We start from the raw sequence: 20,802 nt of genomic DNA on the forward strand, positions 1-20,802 counted from the left end.
AGGGAAGAGAAATTGGAAAGGGTAACTGGAAAGGGTAACAAAGTTTATTTTAAAACTTTGAGAAAAATTCTTAAGTATAGGAGCTGGTCTTTTGAAAGCTGGATGTAAGAATCAGAATCAGATTTATTATCACTGACTTAGAAAACGTTACATTGAGTTAATACAGAGTGCATTGAGGTAGTACAGGTAAAAACAATAACAGTACAGAGTAAAGCGTCACAGCTACAGAGAAAGTGCAGTGCAATAAGGTGCAAGGTTACAATGAGGTAGATCATGAGATCAGAGTCCATCTCATCGTATAAGGGAACTGTTCAATAGTCTTATCACAGTGGGATAGAAGCTGTCCTTAAGCCTGGTGGTACGTGCCCTCAGGCTCCTGTATCTTCTACCTGATGGAAGAGGGGAGAAGAGAGAATGATCCAGGTGGGTGGGGTCTTTGATTATGCTGGCTGCTTCACTAAGGCAGCGAGAGGTAAAGACAAGAGTCCAAGGAGGGGAGGCTGGTGTCCGTGACGCGCTGGTCTGTGTCCATAACTCACTGCAGTTTCTTGCAGTCTTGGGCAGAGCAGTTGCAGTACCAAGCCGTGATGCATCCAGATAGGTAAAATTTATAGTAATTTTATGGCTTTGCACCGTACTGCTGCTGCAAAACAACAAATTTCATGATATACAAGTCAGTGATAATAAACTTGATTCTATTTCTGATTCTGAGGAGAGTCCAGGATTGGCACAGCCTCAGTACAAATGTTGCTTTAGAATGGAGATGAGGAGGAATTTCATCATCCAGAGGGTGGTGAATCTGTGGAATTCATTGCCACAGAGGGCTGTGGAAGCCAAGTCATTGGGTATATTTAAGGCATAGATTGATAGGTTCCCAATTGCTAAGAGGGTTAAGGGTTACCGGGAGAAGTCGGAGGCCCCAATCCAAGATGGCACGCGGTCCTCCTCCTTCCCCATCATCGGGCTAGGAAAGCCCGCGCACGGGAAGGTCAGGTGACCCGCGCATGATGTCAGCACGGGAACTGTAGCGCGGGAAGTTTTGGGATATTAAAAGGCACACCACGCCCCTGTCGTTCATTCGACTTCTGATTTCGAACCAGCGACTCTGTGTCTTCATTTTGTAGTGTGTAGCTAGCTGCTACACCACTGTCATTAATGGATCACTCCATTGACTGTGAGCGACTTTTTGGAGGTCTTGAAAGGTGTTAGCAAAATACAGTTCCTTTATTACATATGCCAGTAGCTCTAGAATTAACTCATTTCCTTAAACCCAACAGCAGGATTGCATCAAATTTGTTTCAACATGTCTATCACCATCATTGTCCAAGATACAGTCAGAAATTAGTACATGCAGTGAGTACTAGAACTACAATTTTTCCTGCAATAATCCTTCAAAGTTTCTAAAAATAATAAAGAACACAGAACAGTACAGCACAGGAACAGGCCCTTCGGTCCACCATGTTGTGCTGAACCAATTAAACTAGTAATTAAATGCCTAACTAAACTAATGCCTTCTGCCTACACAATGTCTATATCCCTCCATTCTCTGGACAAACATGTGCCTATCCAAGAGTCTCTTAAACACCTCTATCGTATCTGCCTCCACCACCACCCCTGGCAGCACATTCTAGGCACCGACCACTCTCTGTGCAAGAAAAACCTGCCCTGCACATCTCCTTTGAACTTACCCATCTCACCTTAAATGCATGCTCTCTAGTAATAAGCATTTTGATCCTGGGAAATAGATACCGGCTGTCTATCTGTGTCTCTCATAATCTTATAAACCTCAGCCTCCGTGGCTCCAAAGAAAACAACCCAAGTTTGTCCAACCTCTCCTTACAGCATCTGCCCTCTAATCCAGGCAGTATCCTGGTAAACCTCCTCTACACCCTCTCCAAAGCCTCCACATCCTTCCTATAATGGGCAACCAGAAATGAATGCAATTCAGATGCAGCCTAGCTAGAGTTTAATAAAGCTGCAACATAACTTCCCAACTCTTGGACTCAGTGCCTCAACTAATAAAGGTAAGCACACCATATACCTTCTTTACCACCCTATCAACCTGTGCAGCCACTTTCAGGGAGATATGGACTTGGACCATAAGAAGGATATTAACTCTGCATAACTCATGCTACTACTTCACTTACCACCCAGACCTCTTGCATTTTGTATGCCTGGAGAACTTGGGTTTGGAAAATCATTTTTAAATCCAGTTCATAAGCTTCACCTCCTTCGAACCATTCCACCACCATCACCTGGTCATTGGACGGATCTTGAAACACTCTGTTGAGCTTCGGAGTGTAAGGTATAAACACTAAAACAGCACAGAAACAAACGCATTACAGCATGGAAGAAAGCCATTGAGTACATCAATTCAGTGCCAACAATGCAAGAGTAATATTTTCTAGGTCTTGCTGCACATATGCATGACTGAGGAGTCATGAATAGTACTAAGTACTGTGTAATCATCACTGAGCATACTAACTTCTGACCTTATCATGGAAGGAAGGAAGGCCTTTGATGAAGCAGCTGAAGATGGTTTGGCCTAGGACACTTTCCTGAGAAGCCAGAGTACAAATCCCACCAGTGGTGTCCCGGGGCTGGGATGAATGACCTCCACCAACCATAACCATCTTCCTTTTGCAAAGTATGACTCAAGCCACTGAATGTTTTCCCTTTGATGCCACTGACTTTAGTTTTACCAGAGCTCTTTGATTCCACACGCGATTAAATGCTGCCTTGATGTCAAATGGAGTCACTCCCATGTCAGCTCTGGAATTCAGCCCTTTGGTCCAAGTTTGAAACAACGCTGCAATGAAGTCCAGAGCCAAATGGCCAGCAAATGTTAGGTTGAGTAAGTGCTACTTGATCGCACCGTTGACAACAGCTATCATCACTTTGCTGGTGACTGAAGTAGACCGACTGGGCAGTGATTAACCAAATTGGACGTGCTGCTTTTTGTGAATAGGACATATCTGGGCAGTGTTCCACATTATAGAGTAGATGCCATTGTTAGAGTGACAAATGCCATGTTGCCCTTTAGTGGAAAACATTTGTGAAATTATTTAGGGATTTGGCAAGACCACACCTGGAGTATAATGTAGTCGTTATCTAAAGGAGGACAATAGAGATTTACTGGGTCAAATGCTGGAATGAGAGGGCTGTACAATGAGGGAAGATTATTTGAGGGAGGTCTCTGCTTATGATCATATCTCCATGTTTTTAGATAGTTATGGACAAGACTGGACCCTGGTGTGGGTGGGGGTGCTAAATTGGGGAAAGGCTAATTGCAACAGTTTTAGGCAGGAGCTGGGGAGAATAGATTGGGGACAGTTGCAAGTCCACATCTGACATGTGAGAGTCATTTAAAGAGCTGATGGTCAGAATTCAGGACCAACATGTTAATCGGTGAGTAAGTCAGACAAGGACGAGAAGGTTCAGGAACCTTGGATGAAAAGAGATGTTGCAAATTCAGTCAAAAGGGAAAAGGAAGTATATGTAAGGCTTAGGAAGCTGACTTCAGACAGGACCTTTGAGGTATACAAAGGAAGCAGGAGAGAACTTAAACAGGGAATCAGGAGGGATAAAGGGGGCCATGTGGTGTCCTTGGCAAGTATGATTAAAGAGAATCTCAAGGTATTTTACACATAACATTAAAAACACGAGGGCAGCTAGGGAGAGGATAGGACTATTCAAAGACTTCCCTTAAGCTCCTGGAGCCGGAGGAAATGGGCATGATACTAAACAAGTACTTTACATCAGTATTCACCAAGGAGGAGGACGTGGAAGATAAAGAGATCAGGGATGGATAACACTGATATTCTAGGGAGGCAAAATCTAGGGATTTTGTGTCTTTATGTTTTGCATTGTACTGCAGCCACAAAACAAATTTCACGACCTATGTCAGTGATAATAAACCTATTTCTGAAAAACATAAAATTATGAGAGGCATAGGTAGTCAGAGGCTTTTTTCCGGTACTGAAGTATCAAATACTGGAGGGCACAGCTTTAAGGTGAGAGGGGAAAAGTTTAAAGGAAACTTACAAGGCAAATTGTTTTTTTTAAAAAGAGAACAGTGATAGGTACCAGGAATATGCTGGCAGGGGAAGCGGTAAATGCAGATACAAATGTAACATTTAAGAGACATATAGACAGGCACATGAACAGGCTGGGAATAGAGGGACACAGACCACGTGCAGGTGGATGGGATTAATTTGAATTAGCATCATGGTGAGCACAGACATCGTGGGCAGAGGGCCTGTTCCTGCGCTGTACTGTTCTATGTTCTGCATTCTATGTTCTTTAGAGTTCAAGTTTATTGTTGTCAGATGCATACACACACAGGGTATACTGCATATGCCATGAAAATTTGCTTTTTGCAGCAGCAGCACACTTCAATTCAGAAAAATGAAAGGTAGTATCATTGATAAAAACAAAATTGTTGAGAGCTTGGAATGATGGTGCAGGGAAATTGGTAAATTAGTTTATTATTGTCACTTGTACCGAGGTACAATGGAAAACTTGTATTGTGTACCATTCATACAGATCAATTCATTACAGAGTGTATTGAGGTAGTACAAGGCAAAACAATAACAAAATGCAGAACAGTTGCAGAGAAAGTGCAGTGCAGGCAGACAATAGGGTGCAAGGTCATAACAAGGGAGATTGAGATGTTAAGAGTCCATCTTATCGGACTAGGGAACCACTCAATAGTCTGATAACAGCAGGATAGAAGCTGTCCTAGAGCATGGTGGTACATGCTTTCAGGCTCTTGTATCTTCTGCCCAATGGGAGGGGATAGAAGAGAAGATGTACAGGGTGGGAGGGGTCTTAGATTATGTTGGCTTTTTTACCAAGGCAGTGAGAAGTGTAGACAGTCCATGGTGTGTGCCCTTCTTCAAAGTTCCCCATAGTCTAAAAATAATGGGTCAGCAAAGTAAGCGAGATGAAGAGTAACGTCATCTTCCAGAAGATGGTGAATTTTTGGAATTTACTGTTACGAGGCTGGGGTGGTTCCGGTGGTCCAGTAAGTTGAAGACTGAAGTTGACTGATTCCTGGCTACTAAATAAATGGAGAAAAGGCTACTTCTGCTCCTTTTTAAAAAAAAATGTACTTGAGTAGGAGCTATTCTAGACAAGACACCATAAGATAAGTTGTGTGGCTAGCACTCTTACACAAATTCATAAGAAGTTTGTGCCAAATTCTTCCCTGAACATTTTCAGAAGTTTGGTGACTTGTTAAAACTGACAGGTTACCCTATGTATTAAGATTAAGTAGGCTTTTGAAAGTGTGATGTCAAGAGTTCAGGGCCTGCATGTTCCTGTTAGGCTGAAGAGCAAGGCTGGCAGGTTTCGGGAACCCTGGTTGACAAGAGATATTGAGGCTCTGGTTAAAAAAAAGAGAGGCATCCACTGTGTATAAGCAATTGGAAACTAGTGAATCTCTTGATGACTAGAAGAAGTGTAGGAGTGCACAAGAGAGAAGTTTGGAGGGCAAAAAGAGGATATGAGAGGGATCTGGCAGGCAAAGCGAGGCAAAAATCCCCAAGAGATTCTTTAGGTATATTGAGTAAAAGGGTGGCTAGGGAGAGAATAAGTCCCCTTAAAGATTAGCATGGTCATCTGTGTGTGGAACCAAAGGAAATGGGAGAAATTTTTAGTGAATATTTCTCTTCAGTTTTTACTTTGGCGAAAATGGTGGAAGCTATGGAAATGGGGGAAATGGGTGGTTATGTCTTGGACTACATACAAATTAGCAGAGAGGTGGTATTGGAGACCTTAAATTGCATTGAGGTGGATAAATCCCCAGGGCCTGACCTGGTGCATTCTCGGACCTTGTGGGAAGCTAGAGAAGAAATTGCAGAGGCCCTTGCAGAGATTTTTGCTTCGTCTCTGACCATAGGTGAGGTTCTGGAGGACTGGAGAGTGGCTAATGTGGTACCATTGTTTAAAAAGGGTAGCAAAAACAAGCCAGAAAACTACAGGCCAGTGAGTCTGACATCAGTGGTGGGTAAATTGCTGGAGAGAATTCTGAGGGACAGGATCTAAGAACATTTGGAGAAACAGGGTCTGATTCAGGACAGTCAGCACAGCTTTGTGCATGGGAAGTCATGTCTGACAAATCTCTTAGAGTTCTTTGAGGAGATAACCAAGAGGGTAGATGAGGGTAGAGCAGTGGATATTGTCTATATAGACTTTAGCAAGGCCTTTGACAAGATCCCTCATGGCAGTATAGATCCGGGGGAGAGACCGGATTTGATTATAATTGGCTCAGTGGTAAGAAGCAGAGGGTGATGGTCAAGACTTGTTTCTCAGAATGGAGGCCTGTGTCTAGTGGTGTGCCACAGGGGTTGGTGCTGGGACTTTGTTGTTTTTAATTTAAGCAATTTGAATGTGAATGTACAAGGCATGGTTAGTAAGTTTGCAATAATATTAAAATAGGTGGTGTTGTAGATAGTGCAGAAGGTATGAAAAACAAGAGGGCATAGGTTTAAGATCAGAGGCGAGAGACTTAAAAGAGACACCAGGGCAGCTTCTTCACGCAAAGGGTGGTGCGTTATTTGGAATGAACTGCCAGAAATAGTGGTTGAGGCAAGCACATTAGCAACATTTAAAAGCCATCTAGATAAATACATGGATGGGAGAGATTCAGAGGGCTATGGGCCAAACGCAGTCAGCATGGATGTGTGACTCCATGACAAAAAGGAATTTGATAAATTGTCATTGTTATTCCTACCCTCATTGAGACAATGTGGGAAGCGTGGGCCAGCAATTCATCAAGAAAACCAAACCATTTGCACCCTGCAACCATATTCGTGTAATTTATCTGAAGTGAGCAGTGCCAAATTATTTTACAAAAAAATCTGAAGCAACTAGTTTTAATTACTTACCTATGTCGCTCTCCTTCACGCTGAATTTTTCTGACATCTGTGTGCCCAGTTCATTAACAGCAGTTATCTGTAATATTACCATGCTGAACACTAGAAAGTCATGTTCAACAAAGTTAGCCTTTCCCACATTTGTGCAGTCAGTTGGTGACCTAAGAAAAATAGAAGAAATTGTTCACTTTTCATTTAAGAACTTTCTTGTTTAACTTCCTTTCCTTTCTACATTCAGACTAAAGCGAGGTTCCACAAGCACCTGGTACCGTCCAGTACCATTAGGCCTTTTTGGATCTTAAATGGTGACTGGCATTAGACTGATTACAGAAGACATTGTAATAAAGCCAGATTCTTTTCAATATGGTCGTACTGGAAAGAATAAAGGAATAATTACACTTCTTCTGCACCTCTCCAAAGTGTTCACACTCTTCCAGAACTGTACCCAGTACTCCAAATATGGCCTAACCAAAGCTTTATACAGCTGCAATATGACTTGCCAACCTTTATACTCAATGCCCCAACTGATGAAGGCAAATATGCTGCACACCACCTTTACCACACTGAAGAACATCATGATGATGCTGGGGGAACTCAGCAGGCCAAGCAGCATCCGTGGAGAAAAGCAGGCAGTCAACGTTGACCATCTGCTTTTCTCCACAGATGCTGCCTGGCCCGCTGAGTTCCTCCAGCATCATTGTGTTTTTCAGCTAGATTCCAGCATCTGCAGTCCTTTGTTTCTCTTCTTTACCACCCTATCTACTTGCACAACCTTTCACAACCTCAGGGCATCCAAAGCACTTTACAGCCAAATGTCATCATTGTTGTAATGAAACAAATTCAGTAGTGTTACGGACTCAGTGAAAGTCCCTTTAAGATAGAGTGTGTATGTATGTGTGTGTGGGGCGTGCTTATGTCAATAGAAGATAAAGGACGTAATGACGTTGTTGAAGAGGTCAGAAGAAGAAGGAGAGAGAGAGAGAGAGAAGGGAGAGAGACACCAGCCTGCTTGTTTTCTCTATCGATGGATGAGAAACAATAACTGTGTTTGCCACTGAAATCCATGTATGGAAGTTGGAAGTAATCTGGTGGAGTTCACTTTATTGCTGATCTGTAGAAGGAAACAGGTATTTGTGTGTGGATGACCACGGTTCGGATGCTTTTCGGGGTGAGGAAGTCACTACCGAGTAAACACTGAAGTGTCGTTTGGGTTCCATCGTGGAACATTTGGATTTCGTATGTACTCTCTCTATGTTTTTCTACATCTACATCTTATCTTCAGACAACGGTGGTTGTTGAAGAAGCCCTTGCTCATGTTTCACCTTATGGCTTGCGGAACTGAACTTTAAGAACCATTCCGGAACTGGGAGTTTTGGACTTTGTCACACACACACACGACGAGTTTAGTTTTGGGGTTAATGTTCGAGGTTTAACATTTTTGAATTCTAACATACTAACATTTTTACTTTTATTTTACGTATTATCATAAGTAGTGATTAATAAAATAGTTTTTAACACTGAATCATGCTCAGTGTGTTTCTTTTGTTGCTGGTTCGCGACAGTAGGCAATTTGCACACAAGGAGACACCAGAGACTGCAGATGCTGGGATCTGGAGCAACACACAAGATGCTGGAGGAACTCAGTGGTCAGGCAGCATTTATGGAGGGAAATGGATAGGCGTTGTTTTGGGTTAGGACCTTTCATCTGACTTTGAGTCCAGGTGAAAGGTCTCAACCCAAAATGTTGACTGCTCATTTCCCTCCACAGATGCAGCCTGACCCACTGAGTTCCAGCATGCGTTGCTGCGATTTGCACACTAGACCTCACAAATGACAATGTGTTAATGATCAAACAACCTCACCCTTGTCTAAAGAGTTCCAGGCTCCAAGGAATGCAAGTTCCTCATCAACTATTCTGAGTATTTTGCACGTAAAGCCTCGATCTTTCACACAAGCTGCTTATTTTGTCTTGCCCAAAAACAGCTGTCTTAAAGCTAATATACCATAAGGGACAAGATTACATAAGCATTTTTGTATAAAGTCATACTTTGGGGGATAACTGCTTGATTAATATCAACACTGGGGAAAAATGCAAATTAGGAATCAATGCAGAGTTAATTTTGATGATTAAAATCTAATAAGATATTTATTTATTAGTCACATGTACATTGAAACACACAGTGAAATGCATCTTTTTGCATTACTGAGAATGTGCACACAGAAACCGTAGGCTGTCAAGTATTGCAGCTGTCGACATGCAGAATGCCTCATGAAAAGAAACCAAGTCCCCTTCATTATGTGGTAAAATATTATTCAAGAACAAATAGATCAAGATTAAAGCAGATTAGGCTTTCAAATAGACTGAGTGGCCTTTAACATAGAACAGTACAGCACAGAAACAAACCTACAATGTCTGTGCTAACCAAGATGCCAATCTAAACTAACTCCATCTGCCTGTACAAGGTCCGTATCCTTGTATTCCATCCTGTTTGTGTGCCTGTCTAAATGCCTGCTTCTACCACTTCCTGTGGCAGGGCATTCCAGGCATCGACCACTCACTGTGTAAAACAAAACCTGCCTTGCAAGTCTCCTGGAAACTTTCCCCCTCTCACATTAAACTTATTCTCTCAAGTATTTGAGATTTCCACCCTGGGAAAGACTGACTACCAACCCTAGTTTTCCCTCTCATAATTTACTTCTACCAGATCACCCTCAGCCTCTGATGCTCCAGAGAAAACAATCCAAGTTTGTCCAAACTCTCCTTATAACTAATACTCTCCAATCCAGACAACACCCTGCTAAACTTCTTCTGCACCTCTCCAAAGCGTTCAGACTCTTCCAGAACTGTACCCAGTACTCCAAATATGGCCTAACCAAAGCTTTATACAGCTGCAATATGACTTGCCAACCTTTATACCCAATGCCCCAACTGATGAAGGCAAATATGCTGTACACCACCTTTACCACACTGAAGAACATCATGATGATGCTGGAGGAACTCAGCAGGCCAAGCAGCATCCGTGGAGAAAAGCAGGCGGTCAACGTTGACCGTCTGCTTTTCTCCACGGATGCTGCCTGGCCTGCTGAGTTCCTCCAGCATCATTGTTTTTCAGCTAGATTCCAGCATCTGCAGTCCTTTGTTTCTCTTCTTTACCACCCTATCTACTTGCATGGCCACTTTCAGGGAGCTATGGACTTGGACCCCAAGATCCCTCTGTACATCAATGCTGTTAAGGGTCCTGCCATTAACTATATACTTTCCCCTTATATTTGACCTCCCAAAGTGCAACACCTCACATTTGGCCAGATTAAACTCCATCTGCCATTTCTCTGCCTGTATCTGCAGAGTGATCTATATCCTGCTGTATCCTTTGACAACCTCCCTTGCTATCCACAACTCCACCAATTTTCGTCTTATCTGCAAATCTTACTAATCAGACCACCTACATTTTCATCCAGATCATTAACATACATTACAAACAAGAGGTCCTAGCACTGATCCTTGCAGAACACCAAATGGTCACAGACCTCCAGTCAGAACAATACCCCTCTACCACTACCCTCTATCTTCTATGACCAAGCCAATTTTGGATCTGTCTGAGGATGGAAATGTGGAGCTAAAGACCACTGGAACTGATGTTCACACCTTATGAAGGGTTGCATTGGTTGTAATCTACCCAAACTCCACAGATTCTAGAAATGTCCCAGAGGAAATAAAACTACTATTCAAGAAAATTGGACCAGTTAAACTTAACATCTGTCATTGGGAAATGCTGCAATTTACTAGAAAAGCAAAACCTTCAGAATATCGTAGGACATTTAGGCAAATGTAAAATCACATTTGACAAATCTGCTAGACTTCCTGACAAAGTAACAAGCTGGTTGGATAAAGGCAAACTTACAGTTGTAGTGTATTTTTGTTTCCACAAGGCATTCAATAACGTGCAACCTAAAGTGTTGCTGCACTTGGGGATAGGGGTAAAACAATCTCATGAATAGGGGATTGGCCAACTAAAAGAAAACAAGAAGTGAGTACGAATGGGTCATTTTCAGATTGGCAATATGTAACTCATGGTAGTTTGACTAGTTGAGTTTTTCCAGTATTTTCAGTTTTTATTTCAGTAACTAGTGGGGTGCCACAGGATCAGCGTATAGCTTGGTTGAAAGGACTGAGCAAGCTATAGCCAAATTTGCTGATGATACAAAGTGTATTGGCAAGTTGTGAGGAGGATACATAGAGCCCAGAAAGGGACATAGTGACTGGGCAAGAAGTTGGAAATTTTCTAGTGTGCAGTGCGCAAGAATAACATAAGGTTGGCATTTATTTTACCTCAACAAATTTCAAGTCATCTGTCAGTGATAATACATCTGATTCAATTATAGAGTATAAAAATAGGGAATTTTCAATATAACTTTACAGTGTGCTGATGACACTACACCTGGAGTACTGTGTGCAGTTTTGATCTCCATATTTAAGGCAATATAGAGCGACAAAAAGAACAGATTGAGCAGCATCTGCAGGGGGAAAGGAACTGTTGCCATTTTGAGTCAAGACTCTGCATCAGGATGAGTTCAGTCTCTTTACCTGAAGCCTCTTGGGTCTCCTTTTAAGGAAATATACACTTGAATTGAAAGCTGTGCAGAAAAGGCTTATTAGGTTGATTGTTGAGTTGAAGGGGTTGACATATGAAGAAGGGTTTTGATCCCACACAACTCCCAGCCCCACTTCACCCATCTTCATCCCCTTCCTGGTTCCATCTACCCACTCCACACACAGATTCGCCCTCACCCCTACCCCTAATCTGTTTCCAACTGTCGTTCACCTCTCCCCTAATGGTTTTCCCATTCTCAACTCCTTTACTTCTCAAAACCTAGTAGTGGTAGCCCTTTGTGTTCCTGCATATATCCCTGCAGCAGCAGTCTCCTATCTTCACACTCCCCTTCCCCCCCACCTTGCTCCATCTGTTTCCTTTCCCTCTCTCTCTTTGTCTGCCTCCATCTATCATTCACCTGCCACTGTCTTCCAACTCCACCTCCGCTCACCTCCCCACCACCTCAAACCCCTCTTCAGTCCACCAATCACCTTGGAATCCTTTCTTGCCACTTCTTCTCCTCTTTATACTGGCCATCTCACCTCTCCACTCTCAGTCCTGATGCAGGGTTTCGACCTGAAACATCAACAATTCCTTTCCTCCCACAGATGCTGCTTGATCCGCTCTTCTAGCAGATTATTTGCTGAACCATCTATCCCCACTGTGTGTTTAATACAATAATCAATACTCAATCCATATCATTAAATTACCCACATTTCAAGGTTACATCCTATCTAACTTTGTTGACTAACCTCCTGTGTGAATCTTACTGAAGGCCTTCTGAAAATCTAAATACACCACATCCACTGGTTTCCTATCTGTTCTATTAGTCGCATCCTCAAAGAACTCCAGTAGATTACTTAAACATGACTTTCCTTTCATAAATCTGTGTTGATTCTGCTTCACCCTATTATTCACTTCAAGGCACATTGTTATTGTTTTTCCCCACCACTGACATTGTGTTAGGTCAATGAGTTCCTGCTTTCTTTCTCCTTCCATTCTTAAATAGTGGAGTCACATTTGCAACCCTCCAACCCAAAGGAACGATTCCAGGATCACTGGAATTTTAGAAGGTGACAAATGGAGCCTTCACTATCTCTATAACCACTTCTTTCAAAACTCTGAAATGATGATCATCAGGTCTAAATCTTGCTTCACATTAACACAGCTGATTCTTCATATGATCGAATGGAGGACAGGAAGCGTGGCAGATTGAATCAATTAATCAAGCAGTTTTGCAATCATCTGGAAGGATTAAAAATAGCTTTGCTAGTATAACCCAAATTATAACCAAAAGTCAAAAATAAAATTATAACTGAAGCTCCAAGGGAATTAAAAAAAAAGAATGAAAAATGAACATTTTCTTAATATTTTCCAAAATGATAGTTATAAGCTCAGTGGATAAAAGGCACTTTTGCAACACTAGTTTATAGAAAACACAAGATTTGATTCCTGGTCTGTATGACATCTGCTGGGCCCAGGATTCCCTTAGGGAGGTGTGGGTAGGATGGGAAGGGAGAAAACTGGCCAGAACAAGCAACAGCTTTTTGAAGTCCTGCTGAAAAGTGAGTACATGGAGAAGTATTTAGATCAAACTATGCTGCACTCTATGCTTTATTTTAAAATGACAACACAGAACAATGCAAGTCCACATAAACAAACAGGACTCACCAAGAACAGCTGGTGTAGTTGGTTTCTATATTTGTGTCTCGTCCTTGGTCCCAAGAACAGTTGATTTTGTCAAAGTTCTGAGTTATGCACTTCAGATCTCGAGGGGCATCTGGAGGATCTAAAGCAGCAAGAATATTTCGACTCCAATTTCTGAATAGTCAGGATAGGTAAACTACCTAAGCTGGTTGACCAGTAACAAAATACGTAGTGCATTTTTGACATCCCTAGCTCCACATTTTAGCAATTCTATAAGTGAACTATTTGAGATTTAATTCTTCATTTTAAATTCTACATAACCTTTTTTATTGCAACAATATAGGTTGCAAAGGGGTCACAGAGATTGCCACAGACAATACTATTATGTTATATAATCATACAGCAAGGGAAGAAATGCTTCGGACGACCAAGTACGTGCCAAACATTAAGCACCCATCCATGCTAATCCCATTTTATTCTCCCTATATTCCCTTCAGCTCCTCCTTCCACACACCCTCCACCCCCAACAATTCTGAAGACCACAAGGTAGTTCTGGGTTGATAATTTAACACCATAAAGCAAATAACACACTTATCAAAGCCACCACTGAACTAATTTAGCAAACAGAGAATAGCTCAAATCCCAATATGCAAGTACATCTGAGCCCCAATCAGACACTTCTCACAAGCATGCAGTATTTTTCCCCAGACTTGTCAATAGGTACACTAATTGGTATAGGCCTGAAGAGATAACCTCAAGGACTGAAGAATGAATAAATACTCCAAACAAAGAGTTAATTGAATTGATCTGGATCATGTTGTAACCTTCTTCACTATCTGCTATACCATCAATTTTGGTGTCATCCACAAACTTACTAATGATGCCAATGACATTCTTATCCAAATTGTTAACATAGATGACGAATAACAGTGGGCCCAGCACTGATTCCTGCAGCACACCACTGGTCACAGGCTTCCAATCTGAAAAACAACTCTCCACTATCACCCTCTGACTTCTACCACCAAGCCAATTTTGTATAGATTTGGCTAGCTCACCCTGGATCCCATCTAACCTGGTTGCTCTGGAGAGAGTGCAGAGGAGATTCTCCAGGACATTGCCTAGATTGGAGGACTTTAGTTATGGGGAGAGGTTAGATAGATTGGGTTTGCTTTCCCTGTAGCAAGGGAGGTTGAGGAGTAAGATATCTTTATTTGTCACATGTATATCGAAACACACAGTGAAATGCATTTTCTGCGTAGAGTGTTCTGGGGGCAGCCCACAAGTGTCGCCACGTTTCTGGCGCCAACATAGCATGCCCACAACTTCCTAACCTGCATATCTTTGGAATGTGGGAGGAAACCAGAGCACCCGGAGAAAACCCACGCAGACACGGGGAGAACGTACCAACTCCTTACAGGCAGTGTCTGGATTTGAACCTGGGTCGCTGGCGCTGTAAAGCATTATGCTAACTGCTACACTACCATGCCTGGTGACCAAGAGGTAAATAAAATTATGAGGCATAGATAGGGTAGATAGTTAATCTTTTTTCCATGATGGGGCTATCAAAAACAGGAGGGCATAGGTTTAAGTTGAGAAAGGTATTTTAAACGGGATCTGAGGGCAAATTTTTTTTGCATGCAAACAGGAAGTGGTTGATATCTGGAGCTTATTGCCAGAGGTGGTGGAGGAATCAAATACAGTTCATTTAACCAGGCACTTAAAGATGTAATGCATCGAAACATACTGATCTAATGCAGGTAAATGGGATTTGTGTAGATGGGTAAAAAGGCGAACATGGATGTGGTGGTCCAAAGGACCCACTTCTGTGCTGTACAACTCTGACTCTACCTTCTGACTTAAGTTTTTCTCCCCCGGATTCTCCACACTTGATCTGTGGGTGGTTGCCTTAACTTATAACTCGAAATTCAAACTCCCCTTGCAGGCGGCATTGTGTCAACATCCCTTCATTGCGTCAACATCCCTTCATTGCATACTCACATCCAGTTTGAATTAACATAGTTTTAGACTCCTCATCAGAAATACACGTCAGATTCTCTCCTTCCCTGTTGGTTAGGGAAAGATTAGTCAACATCGCCATACTAGCACTGGAGTTGATCTTAATGAATTGGCTGCTGGGGAGTGCACTGCCACCATATATCCATTGCACCTTGTCAGCAGCTCCATCTTTGCAAAACGAGCAGGTTATATTGTGGCTTGAGCTGACACTGGCAACCAATCTGTTGGGAAAAATGGAACCACACGAATCTAGAGGAACAAGAAAACAAAATTTTTAGTTTTGTTATATTTTCTCGCCAGACAAGCCACTCACCCATCAAGTCAATGCCATCGATCCTATTCCCCCACTTATTCTCTCGCATGTCAATTATTCACTTAGATCCTCCTACAACCACCTATCCTGAGGGTGTTTAACAGCAGCCAGCACAAGCGAATCACTGCTTTAACTGGAAGAAATGTATGGGTCCCTGGGTGCTGGGAAGGGAAGAGGTAAAAGGACAGTTGCGTCTCCTCCTGCTGCATAGGAAAGTTTTGTAAGAAGGCGAGTGGTTGGTGGGGACAGAACAGAGGACCAGGGAGTTGCTCATTCAACGACTTCAGATAACTCACTTGCTCTGTTCAAAGTCATCCACCTATGACATTGGCCGTTTTACTCTCTGCACTAGCATTGCCTAATTGCTGGGCACACCCTATAATTATTTTGCAATTTATGTTCCTTTGTTTGCATTCTCATTCTCCAAATATCCTCATTTCATAGCTTTTGTTCATTTGCTCTTTTTAACTGTCCCCACTAACCCATCAACCAGATGACATCCACAATTTATCCAACTACAACCCTAGCCTTACCTCTAAGATGTCCAATACATACTCCTTTACTGTTACTCTTCCTATTCTCCTACCATTTGCAAAATTATATACAGTGGCATGCAAAAGTTTTGGCACCCCTGGTCAAAATTTCTGTTATTGTGAATAGCTAAGCGAGTAAAAGATGACCTGATTTCCAAAAGGCATAAAGTTAAAGACGACACATTTCTTTAATATTTTAAGCAAGATTATTTTTATATTTCCATCTTCTACAGTTTCAAAATAGCAAAAAAGGAAAAGGGTCCGAAGCAAAAGTTTGGCCACCCTGCATGATCAGTACTTATGCTGCACCCTTTCAGGTAGACAAAAAAGCTGTCGGTTTAATTCAAAGAGCAGAATTGGCCCTTTTGCTCTCTTAATTTATCCATCAAACTCCATTATGAAAAAGATTTTCTTCTCACCCCCTCAGACCGAGTCCCCGCTGTGTTTTCACCATCCCTACTGATCTTCCCCTCCCTGATCCTGAGCAATCGGCCCTCAAAGGTCTCAGCATCGAACCCTTACAGTGGCATGCAGAAGTCTGGGCACCCCGGTTAAAATTTCTGTTACTATGAATAGCTAAGCAAGTAAAAGATGACCTGATTTCCAAAAGGCATAAAGTTAAAGATTGACACATTTCTTTAATATTTTAAGCAAGATTATTTTTATATTTCCATCTTCTACAGTTTCAAAATAGCAAAAAAGGAAAAGGGCCCAAAGCAAAAGTTTGGCCACCCTGCATGATCAGTACTTAGTTACACCCCCTTTGGCAAGTATCACAGCTTGTAAATGCTTTTGGCAGCCAGCTAAGAGTCTTTGAATTCTTGTTTGGGGGATTTTCGCCCATTCTTCCTTGCAAAAGGCTTCTAGTTCTGAGAGATTCTTGGGCCGTCCTGCATGCACTGCTCTTTTGAGGTCTATTCACAGATTTTCAATGATGTTTAGGTTGGGGGACTGTGAGGGCCATGGTAAAACCTTCAGCTTGTGCCTCTTGTGATAGTCCATTGTGGATTTTGAGGTGTGTTTAGGATAGCTATCCTGTTGTAGAAGCCATCCTCTTTTCACCTTTAGCTTTTTTTTTCCCCACAGATGGTGTGATGTTTGCTTCCAGAATTTGCTGGTATTTAATTGAATGCATTCTTCCCTCTACCAGTGAAATGTTTCCCGTGCGACTGGCTGTAACACAAGCCCAAAGCATGATCGATCCACCCCCATGTTTAACAGTTGGAGAGGTGTTCTTTTCATGAAATTCTGCACCCTTCTTTCTCCAAACATACCTTTGCTCATTGCGGCCAAAAAGTTCTATTTTAACTTCATCTGTCCACAGGACTTGTTTCCAAAATGCATCAGGCTTGTTTAGATGTTCCTTTGCAAACTTCTGATGCTGAATTTTATGGTGAGGACGCAGGAAAGTTTGGAGAAAGAAGGGTGCAGAATTTCATGAAAAGAATACCTCTCCAACTGTTAAGCACAGGGGTGGATCGATCATGCTTTGGGCTTGTGTTGCAGCCAGTCACACAGGGAAATTTCACTGGTAGAAAGAAGAATGAATTCAATTAAATACCAGCAAATTCTGGAAGCAAACATCACACCGTCTGTGAAAAAAAAAGCTGAAGGTGAAAAGAGGATGGCTTCTACAACAGGATAGCTATCCTAAACACACCTCAAAATCCACAATGGACTACCTCAAGAGGTACAAGCTGGTTTTGCCATGGCCCTCACAGTCCTCCAACCTAAACATCATCGAAAATCTGTGGATAGACCTCAAAAGAGCAGTGCATGCAAGACGGCCCAAGAATCTCACAGAACTAGAAGCCTTTTGCAAGGAAGAATGGGTGAAAATCCCCCAAACAAGAATTCAAAGACTCTTAGCTGGCTGCCAAAAGCATTTACAAGCTGTGATACTTGCCAAAGGGGGTGTAACTAAGTACTGACCATGCAGGGTGCCCAAACTTTTGCTTTGGGCCCTTTTCCTTTTTTGTTATTTTGAAACTGTAAAAGATGGAAATAAAAGTAATCTTGCTTAAAATATTAAAGAAATGTGTCATCTTTAACTTAATGCCTTTAGGAAATCTGGTCATCTTTTACTCGCTTAGCTATTCACAGTAACAGAAATTTTGACCGGGGTGCCCAAACCTTTTGCGTGCGTGCGTGTGCGTACACACTAGTGATTAGATGGAGTAGGTATAGAAAAGATGTTTTCAATGTTGGGGAGACCAGAATAAAGAATTATGATATTCACTAATAAATTCATAGAACAGTACAGCACAACAGGCCCCTTGGCCCACCATGTTGTACTGAACTAATTAGCCAATGATGCCTAATTAAACTAATCCCTTCTTCTTGCACACGGTCCATATCCCACCATTCTCTGCATATTCATGTGCCTATTTGAGAGCCTCTTAAATGCCACTATCACCACCACCCCTGGGGAGGTGCATTCCCGGAACCCACCACTCTCTATGTAAAAGAAAACATGCCCCACACACCTCCTTTGAACTTCTTCCCTCTCACCTTAAATGCATGCACTCTGGTATTAGACATTTCTACCCTGGGAAAAAGATTCTGGCTGTCTACTCTATCTATGCCTCTCAATTTTGTAAACTTCTATCTATTAGGTCTTCCCCCAGCCTCCACCAGTCCAGAGAAAATAACCCTAGTTTGTCCAACCTCTCCTTATAGCACATGCCCTCTAATCTAAACAGCATCCTGGTGAACCTCTTCTGCACCCTCTCCAAAGCCTCCACATCCTTCGTATAATGGGTCAACCAGAATTAAGCTCAATACTCCAGATGCTGCCTAACCATAGAACATATAACACTATAGCACAATACAGGCCCTTCGGCCTACAATGTTGTACTGACATTTTATCCTGCTCTAAGATCTAACTAACCCTTCCCTCCCACATAGCCCCCTATTTTCTATCATTCATGTGTCTATCCAAGAGTCTCTTAAATGTCCCTAATGAGTCTGCCCCCACAACCTCTGCAGGTAGTGCGTTCTACGCACCCACCACTGTGTAAAAAAAACTTACCCCTGACATCCCCCTTATACCTTCCTCCAATCACCTTAAAATTATGTCCCCCTCGTGTTAGCCATTGTCACACTGGGAAAAAGTCTCTGACTGTCCGCTCGATCTATGCCTTTATAAAGCTGCAACATAACTTCCTGAATCTTGAACTCAGTGCCTCGCCAAATAAAGGCAACCATGCCATACATCTTTATTACCACATCATCAATTTATGTAGCTATTTTCAGGGAGCTAAGGTCTTGGATCCCAAGAGCCCTCTGCATATCAGCACAGTTAAGGTCCTGACATTGTGTATTTTCCCTTTACATTTGATCTCTCAAAGTGCAACACCTCTCACTTGCCCAGATTAAATTCAATTGTGCCATTTCTCTGCCCATACCTGCAACTGATCTACATCCTTTGGCAATCTTCCACACTATCCAGAATGCCACCAATCTTTGTGTAATCTGTAAAAAAAATACTAACCCACCTATCCACACTTGCAGCCAAGTCATTTATATACATCACAAACAGAAGAGATCCCAGTACAGATCCCTACGGAACACTACTAATCACGGACCTCCAGCCAGAATAAGACCCTTCGACCATTACCCTCTCCGCCTTCTACGGGCAAGCAGACTCTGAATCCAAGCAGCCAAATCACTGTGGATCCCATGCATCTTAAATCTTCTGGATAAGCCTACCATGAAGGACCTTGTTGAATTCCTTACTAAAATCCATGTGGACAGCACCCACTGCTCTACCTTCAGTGATCACCTTCGTCACCTCCTCGAAAAACTCAATCAAGTAAGATCTGACCTGTCCCGCACAAAGCCATGCTGACTGTCCCTAATTAAGCCATGTTTTTCCAAATGCTCATCAATCCTATCCCTAAGGATCCTCTCTAATAACTTCCCTGCCACTGACGTGAGACACCAGTCCATAATTTCCAGAATTATCTGCATTTCCCTTCTTGAACATTAGCTACTCACCAGTCCTACAGGACATTACCTGTAGCTCGAGAGGACAAAGTTCTTAGTCTAAGGTATGGATGACATCAATCACTCAGAATAACAAACATTCTGATCTGGAAATCATCAAAATTTCAGAGTCTTTCCCACCACCCCTTATAGTGCACCAACACCATCCCACTCTCTATCTCTATTAGGGGCAGGCATGGTAGTGTAGCGGTTAGCATAACGCTATTACAGCGCCAGCGACCTGGGTTCAATTCCGGCCGCTGTCTGTAAGGAGTTTGTACGTTCTCCCCGTGACTGCGTGGGTTTCCACCCACATTCCAAAGACGGAGAGGTTAGGAAGTTCTGGGCATGCTATGTTGGCGCCGGAAGCTTGGCGACACTTGCAGGCTGCCCCCAGAACACTCTACGCAAAAGATGTATTTCACTGTGTGTTTCGATGTACATGTGACTAATAAAGATATCTCACTCACCCTTCTGAAAATTCTCGCGCCTTACACCACTCCCAAGCTCTATTCCATTCTCTATGTGGAGATTCCCAACAAGAATTATAACACAGGAGGTGGTGAATCAGCCCATGAGGGCCATGCCTGCTTCCTACTGAAAAATCCCATCAATTCCATTTCTCTTCTCCTTATTTCCCTGCTACTTGTTCTCTCACATGCCCATCGACTTAGATTCTTTGCTAGTTATCTATACTAGAGGTAAAATTTACAGTAATCTGCACATCTCTGAAATGTGGGAGAGAAACAGAAGCACCCAGCACAAATCTATGCAGTCACAGGCAGAATGTGTGAACTCCATTCTGACAGCATGAGCTCAGGATCAAACTATAGTGG

At 42.4% G+C, this 20,802-nt stretch overlaps 1 protein-coding gene across 4 annotated transcripts in view; it reads right to left on the minus strand.

The window, feature by feature from the left end:
- The window catches only part of LOC127572644 (leukemia inhibitory factor receptor-like), a 199,841-nt gene that overhangs the window by 48,534 nt on the left and 130,505 nt on the right, over positions 1-20,802 (minus strand). For all 4 annotated transcript variants that reach the window (XM_052020119.1, XM_052020121.1, XM_052020122.1 and 1 more), the window contains exons 3-6: positions 15,116-15,382; positions 13,142-13,259; positions 6,891-7,039; positions 2,148-2,314 (exon numbers count right to left, since the gene is read on the minus strand). In XM_052020119.1, coding sequence (XP_051876079.1) covers positions 2,148-2,314; positions 6,891-7,039; positions 13,142-13,259; positions 15,116-15,382 — 701 coding nt within the window. The remainder of the gene's footprint in view (positions 1-2,147; positions 2,315-6,890; positions 7,040-13,141; positions 13,260-15,115; positions 15,383-20,802) is intronic.

Source organism: Pristis pectinata, chromosome 7 (assembly GCF_009764475.1).
Source record: "Pristis pectinata isolate sPriPec2 chromosome 7, sPriPec2.1.pri, whole genome shotgun sequence".
NCBI lineage: Eukaryota > Metazoa > Chordata > Chondrichthyes > Rhinopristiformes > Pristidae > Pristis > Pristis pectinata.